Consider the following 7,528-nt stretch of genomic DNA (forward strand, 5'->3'; position numbering starts at 1 on the left):
AACGTCGTTTTGATTTATGTCTTGCTAGCTACGATCATCTTCGACCGCGACATGATGATCTGACCCAAGCAGGTGCTCGATGCAAGCTCGCACAAGACAGTGCATGGCCGCGGCGACCGCCAGAGCGGCGCATCAACATACACAACTGTAGGCATGTCTGCATGGTGGCAGGTGACGAACTGCCAAATGTCGAAAGGCGACGACATGTTAGCATGAGCGTCATCTACTCCACTTATGTTGGAGTTCTACACCGACAGCCTCATCGATGTGATCGACGCCTCCACCACTGTGACCATCTCCAGCCACCTCTTGATCAACCACGATAAGGCCACATTCTTGCGACACAAGGATGCTTTCTTTGGCGAGCGAAGAGTAGAAATGCTAAAGAACATTAGAGGGGTAAGGAATAGTCAGATCATGTATGTTGGCCACAACATAATGAGAGAGAAATACGAAGTAAATGTGTTTCATGTGCCTCCATTAGAAGTTAGGGACAGACAAAAAAATGAAGAAAACGCAAAACCAAGAGGGTAACACAGAACATAGAGGATACATTGTGAAGAGTGTCTCAGAGAAAACCGTAGCTTGTCACCACATGGTTCAAAAGTGCATTTGTTTGATGGTAGATAAGAACACATCAATTAAACATGGTGTGACCTATTTTATTATGTTAGATTTTTATAAGAAAATTGGCATCTATATGCATAACTGATAAAAAAATACGAGAGCCGTAGCAACGCACGGGCATTCTACTAGTATATAACAGTATAATAGTAAAGACTAGTCCTTTTTATCTATTTTCGGGTAGATCTTAAGGATGGCCGGTAAACCAGGTCGGCCCAGTCAGCAGAAAACCGAACAGGAAGAGAGAAACAGAGATATCTGAACGAGCTAGCGATGCGGAGCAAGGCAGCCGAGCGGACTAGCGGGCGAAGGAGCAGCGCGTGGGTGAGCGAGAGTCGGGTTGGCGATGCGGAGCGAGCGTGCGCGAGGCAGCAGCAGTTGCGAGCGTGCGCGAGGCCGCAGCTGCTGCGAGCGCGCAGCGGGCGAGGAGGGGCGCTTGATGCCAGGCGCTGGGAAAGATGGGCCGGCCGGGTATGACCAGGCCTCAGGCCAGCCATACCGGCTGCCCTTGCTGGATGGACGTGGGGTGGAGAGCACTGGCCCGTTAGACCGGGCAGGGGCCTAGCAGACCGGCCCAAAACGTTATTTCCCCCTTTTTCTTTTGTTTTTCTTTTCTTTCTTTTCCTCTTCTTTCTTCTTCCTTTTTCTTTTTCTTTGAGGAACTATGAAACACCTTCGAGCAACTTTGGGAGCAAAAGATATGGTCACGAAGATACCGAAAAAGGGTGGCAAAGATATGGTGGAGGAAAGATGCCAAATGATAGAAATATTGTGGGGAGTAAGATGCCAAACGAGATAGAGACGGAGAGGATTGATTTGACCCAAGTAGTAAAATAAAAACTCCGATCCCCTCTTAATAGTGCGGGGTCCTATTCTGAATAAAACCCAAAAAGAGGAGACAGCCTTGTCGCGCTTTTCCGAGCTCCGTCTTAGAGCGTTCTTTCGAACTCCGTATCGAGATCTTCCTCTCTCTTTTCACATCGTGACCCGACACCATAAGAGGATGAGAGAATTAACCGCATTCCGCTTGACCTTGATAACAGTGCTCATGCTTCATTCAAGTCGGAACACTTGAGTTGATTGCATGCCCTAGGTCTTTGTCACCAGTAGCTCAACTCATGAGATTTGCAGGATTGTGACACCGGCTTCGAGCCAAAGCTTCTCTCTTGACATCAACTATCTTGAATACAACATATGGTCTTCAAGCAAAACATATGGAGTATTTCTTCAACTGAAGTCTCAGTGAAAATATTAGTCTATAGAAATTATCATCAATTACCAAAAAAACAAACATAGAGGCAAAGTACCGGGGCTCGCAGCCAGCCGCAACCCGTTGCAACCCCTTTAGGGGGTGTTTGTTGTGGCTTTTTTTGGCTTTTGGCTTTGCAAAAAGCCACCAAAAGCACCTAAATAGGTGCTTTTTTTGGCTTTTGGATTTTGGAAGTTCCAAAATCCAAAAGCCAAAAAAAGCACCTATTTAGGTGCTTTTGGTGGCTTTTGCCAAAGCCAAAAGCCAAAAAAAGCCACAACAAACACCCCCTTAGTTCCGGTCGGAGACACCAACCGGGACTAAAGATCCCGTTCGAACCGAGACTAGAGGTGGCCATATCCCGTACGCGTTCTAGCCGTTAAAATCGGGACTAGTGCTAACATTAGTCCCGCTACCAAATCCCGCTACCAAATACGTCCGGGACTAATTCTTCGGGCAGCTCCAAACAGAACCCCGTTTTAGTAAACGTTCATTCTAGCTTTACCAAGGATGACCAAACTGCGTTCAACTTGAAACTTCATACAACACTGGGTTTGCCGCTATTGCAGAAGCTGTTGCTTGCCTAGGAGGACTCAAAATGGCACCAACAATTTTCTCAAACGATTTGATCCTAGAAACTAAATGTGTTTCAGTTATGGAGTCTTTTCAAAACCAGAGTATGGACAAGTCTGAAGCTACGCTGATTGTTTAGCAGAATTTGCAACTCAGTGGCTCATAACTATGTCAATTTAGGCATAGGGACTTATGTTTTGGTGTGATGCAAAGTGTGGTTCTGACATATGTCGAGTGCGTCTTTGAAAGACCATAATCGTGACTCTTCATGTAAGCGACGAGCCAAAGCTCACATATTCGTCTAGTTTATAATACGGTATTCCATATTGAAGTGTACCTGGTTATGCTATCCTTTTGTGTACCACATGGGAGTGTATTCCTTATGTATGTGTAATCCTTAGGTTTTTGGTTATATCCTTGCGGGTAACCTTTGTAATTTCTCACACAAAAGGTTATTTTATATGTTCTTTATTTCAGTCTATTCTCAATAATTTTATTTATATCATACCATTTCGTCAAAAGCACGGGATGTTATCTAGTGTATTTTGGAGGCTCACACTACTAGAAAAAGGAGATTCCGTCTCGATTGGTAAGGGTCTTTAGTCTCGACTTTGCAACTGGGACTAAAGGTACCCTTTAGTCTCAGTTGTGTTGCGAACCGGGACTAAAGTCCCCTCCACATGGGTTACGGGCGCGCTTCAGGGCGAAGGATCTTTAGTCCCGATTTGTAACACCAATCGGAACTAATAGCCATGACGGCTATTTTTTATTCAATTTTCTAAAAAAAAATCCACTTTCTTTTTTCTATTTTTTTTTAGAATTTCTAGTATTTCAGTTATTTGACTAGTTTAGTCTCTAACTACACTTAATCTCAGATCAAATTGCTCACTTATGATCAAACTTTTCGCTCAGTCACCCATCCTCAGACTGCTCCAGCACTAGCAAGCTTAACTTCTTAGTTCCTTCCATCCCGCTTCCAAGTGCTCTACCCGCATGTTATTGATACTAGTATCATATCAATTCTATTAACTTGTTGGTCACGATGTCACACTTCTTTATTGTTTGAATTATTTTAATAAACAAAAGTAATGATGTAACAATAATCTTGAATAAATAAATAACAATATTTTTTGCAAAACCTAAAACTTAAAAAATTTCATACTTCCCTTTAGCAGTTTGAGAATCTAAAAATTGGCTAACCAGGTAAATCATGTTGAATTTGAATGTAAATTTTCGCGTAGATACATATTCATATATTAAAAAAATTCCGAGTTCGTATGCAAAAGATATTCCCATTTTACCGAAAAAAAAATACAGTGTTTCTGCAAAAAAAAGTCAAAATTCATGTTTATTATTTTTCATAATAACTAGATCACGTAACCAGAGGCAGAGCTAGGCCTTGCTACCCGTGCTATAGCACCGGCCTAGCAACTGCGGCCTGCGAAGAGCATGCTTAATTTTCAAGGCAAAAATATGATAATCCTAGCTAACTTTAACAAGTAAGCCAGTATTAATACCACCTTTTGACTATTTCTGGCTTCGCCCCTACACCTAACCTACCTACATCTAAACGAATTTATTATTTTTAATTTTCTATCATTTTCTTTTGTATTTTACAAATCTAAAAAAAGGCGATGGGGGGTGGGGTGGAGCCAAAAAAATCCTAGAAACCTTTAGTCCGGGTTAGTGTTACAAATCGGGACTAAAGGGTATACCTTTAGTCCCCGATTTGTAACACCAACCGAGACTAATGGTTTTCGCACCAGAGGCAGCTCGCCGCAACCCCTTTAGCCGTTACAAACCGAGACTAAAAAAATTCAGCGTCTTAGCCGTACGAACATTAGTCCCGGTCCATGCTCCAGACAGCTGCGAACAAAAGGCATGTTTTCTACCAGTGTCACCACCTCCTTCACTCGTATCAACAGATGGAGAAAGATAAACAGGAAAATGATTTTTTGAGAAGAAAAGAAAGACATTCTTTCCAGAAATGAAAAGACATTTGCTATTTGCATCAATAGATGGATAGAGCCCAATACATTAAAGAGTTTAAACAAATAATAGTAGTATGTTTTTCAAATTAATAGGGGACACGCCACACATGATAAAATTCAAACAACTTATTCCGTGGCTTCCTCCAGGGATTGATTTGTACTTTATCTGCATTCAAAGAGAGGTCATGTGCTCGATTTGTATTGGCAGGCCATGCAACAGCGGCGAAGGCAAGGAGTCCCTGGCGAAAGTGTTCTCCTTGCAGCATAGCTTCCACCTAAAGTGTCTCACTAGGTAGTGCATCGTCACCAGTATTTCGATCTTGGCAAACACTATCCCGGGACATATTCTATGGCCGCAGCCGAAGGCGAGATTGGAGCACGGTGGCCCCGCTGCCAAGGAGTAGTTGTCGAAATGGGAGGGGTCGAGCTTATCCGGCTCGTGGTAGATGCTGGGGTCCATGTGCGTTGCGCTTGCCGCCAAAAACACCTGAACATGCACACAATATTTAAAGTTGCATCAGCTATTTTTACTAGCTGCAAACTGGCGCCGTGGAGAACTCCAGATTAGCAGCAACCTACGAACATACCAGCCATCCTTTTGGGATACGGTAGCCGTCGAACTCTATGTCCTCGAGTGCTATTCTCAAGCTCGCGAAGGCTGGAGGGACGATGCGAAGTGTCTCCTGTGCGACTTGCCATGTGAAGTTCATCTTAGCCAGGTCTTCCCAGGTGAGAGCCTCTCCAGCAGCCTTGTTCCTCGCAATCTCCTCATGCTCTGAACGTACGTGTCCCGAAACTTAACAAAAAGCGTGAAAATAACAACAGAAACACACAGCATGGCTAATTACCTTGCACCATCGCGGCGAGGGTGTCCGGATCATTAGCGAGGTGACGTACCATGAACGTCATGAGTAAGGACGTGGTGTCATGGCCGGCGAGGAGGACGAGCATACTGTTGTCAACGATCTCGTCATTGGTCAGCAGCTGCTGGCCTTGGTTGTCTGTCAGGCCGAGCAGGCGGCTTATGAGGTCATTGGTCGGCGCCGACTTGCCCTGCTCCAGCTTGGCCTTCTTCTCTCGCACGATCCCGCTGAGTAGCCTTCGAACCCTACCGCTGGCCTTGAGGCTCCGGCCGAAGGCCGTGAACGGCAGGTTCACCGGTATCGCGATGGTGCCCTCCAGCATGCGCACCAAGTCGGCGGCGAGGGAGTCACGCATGGCGCCGGGCTCGAGGCCGAACAGTAGCGCGCAGATGATGTCCAGCGCCAGCCGCTTCATCAGTGGCAGCACCGTGACGGGGGTGCGGCCGGCCCAGTTCTTCTCCAGGTGGCGCCTCACCTCCGAGTCCATCCTCCTAACGTACAACCTGTGCATGTCATGCTTAAGGAGCTCCATTACCGCCCCACGGATGCGCCGGTGGTCGTCGCCGTAGAGGTTCATCATGTTCTTCTCCCCGATGATACGCTGGAAGGACCGCGGCCGCCACACAGGCAGCATGCTGCAGAAGAACACGAACTGATTGGCCTCCGTGCCAGCCAGAAGAACCGCGGGCGTGCAGAACAGCGAGAGCTTCGAAACCAGCCCGTATCTGTCGATTCGCTCCTGAATCCACCGGTCGACGCTGTTGGCGCGCATGGCGCGGACGAGGCCGATGGTCTGGCCAATCACCGGCAGACCGAGAGAGCCCGGGGGCAACTTGGCCGGACATGGTTTCTTTGCTCTGGTCAGGAGGTGGAAGCCTATGGACGAGGCCGTGACAATGAGTGCTGCTACCGCTACGAGCAAATAATCCATTCTCAAGAGCCAGCAAGAGTTCAGATGGACATTAGCTTACAAATGAACTGGTAGTCATGATTTTTTTATTTTTGTTACTTCAATTATAGTTGTACGGATATGCTGCTGTCATTGCACATCCATAAATGTCCAAAGTCAACTATGTTATTTGCAAATTAATGATTCATCCAGCTAGATTAGCTGAACATGTCAAGCGTCTAGGATAATCATATTTGGATGATGGGGTTGAACTAGATTAACTGAACACTTCCTGTATCAAGCGTGTAATTTAATACTCCCGTCCCATCCATCGTGCAGTTTCAGAAGATCTGGAACATGCTAATTCAGAACGCTTTTGTAGCTAACTGACAATATCTCATTTCTCGGCGTCGTGCAATATATTACTACCAAGTACCAACTACTACTTCTTTTGTAAAGAATAAGACCCACACGTATTTTGAAACGAACGTTAACCATAAAAATTAAGCTACGAGATCTTAATTATATTATATATAAGTAGTATCATTGGATTCGTATTGAAAAGCACTTTGTAATGATGCTATTTTCATTCAAATAATTATTATATATTTGAAATATTTTTTGGTCAAACAAAAAAACACGTAAAACAAGGATGTCTTACTCTTTAAAACAGAGGAAGTAGGTAGGAAAGCCCAAGTTGCCCGTGTTTGCCAGCTTAACAATTAACTTAAAATATTAAAATTTTGTATAAAAATCGAAAGTAGACAGTTTACATATAATTTTAGAATACACAGTACCAGATAATCGGTTTTTGCTGAGTGGGAGCTTATTTTCCAAGTGTAAAAGGTTCATGGACTTTCATATAATTTTATAATTATGAAACGGAGGGAATATATACATATATTTTTTGATCGTCATACGCGTGAAGTCGTCCTTCCTCGTCGACAATGGCACATGATATATATATACATATATATTTTTTATTACCATAATTAATACGCTTATATTCAATAGTGTAATACTAAGTCAGAGGCAAACATGTTTAAACTATCATGTTCAAGTGACGAGCAGAGGTTGAAGACGACTGGGAGGCAATGACTCGGTCGCATACCGGTTCGGTACCAAGCCGTAGGCCTTGCGACCGAACAGGCCTGGCCAGCTAGGCCGGCAGCCCACCCGCACAAGCACAGCCCAGCCTAGCGGCTCAAGGCTAGCCTGACTGGCGTCCCACCCATGGTGCGGGGTCTGCGCGTTGTCCACGTCCTGGCCAGCCCATCTACTGTTCGGCATGTTAAAGTTATTTTTCTTTTGTGAAACCTTATGTGAATAAACAAAACTT

At 44.8% G+C, this 7,528-nt stretch overlaps 1 protein-coding gene across 1 annotated transcript; it reads right to left on the bottom strand.

Annotated features, from left to right (window-relative positions):
* Nucleotides 1-4,421: 4,421 nt before the first annotated feature.
* On the bottom strand, nucleotides 4,422-6,231 carry LOC127292160 (taxadiene 5-alpha hydroxylase-like). The gene is made up of 3 exons (XM_051321539.2): nucleotides 5,286-6,231; nucleotides 5,025-5,212; nucleotides 4,422-4,924 (listed from the first exon to the last, which is right to left on the bottom strand). The coding sequence occupies exons 1-3, from the start codon at nucleotides 6,229-6,231 to the stop codon at nucleotides 4,610-4,612; spliced, it is 1,449 nt and encodes a 482-aa protein (XP_051177499.1). The 3' UTR covers nucleotides 4,422-4,609.
* Between the last annotated feature and the right edge of the window lie 1,297 nt (nucleotides 6,232-7,528).

Source organism: Lolium perenne, chromosome 1 (assembly GCF_019359855.2).
Source record: "Lolium perenne isolate Kyuss_39 chromosome 1, Kyuss_2.0, whole genome shotgun sequence".
Taxonomy (NCBI): domain Eukaryota; kingdom Viridiplantae; phylum Streptophyta; class Magnoliopsida; order Poales; family Poaceae; genus Lolium; species Lolium perenne.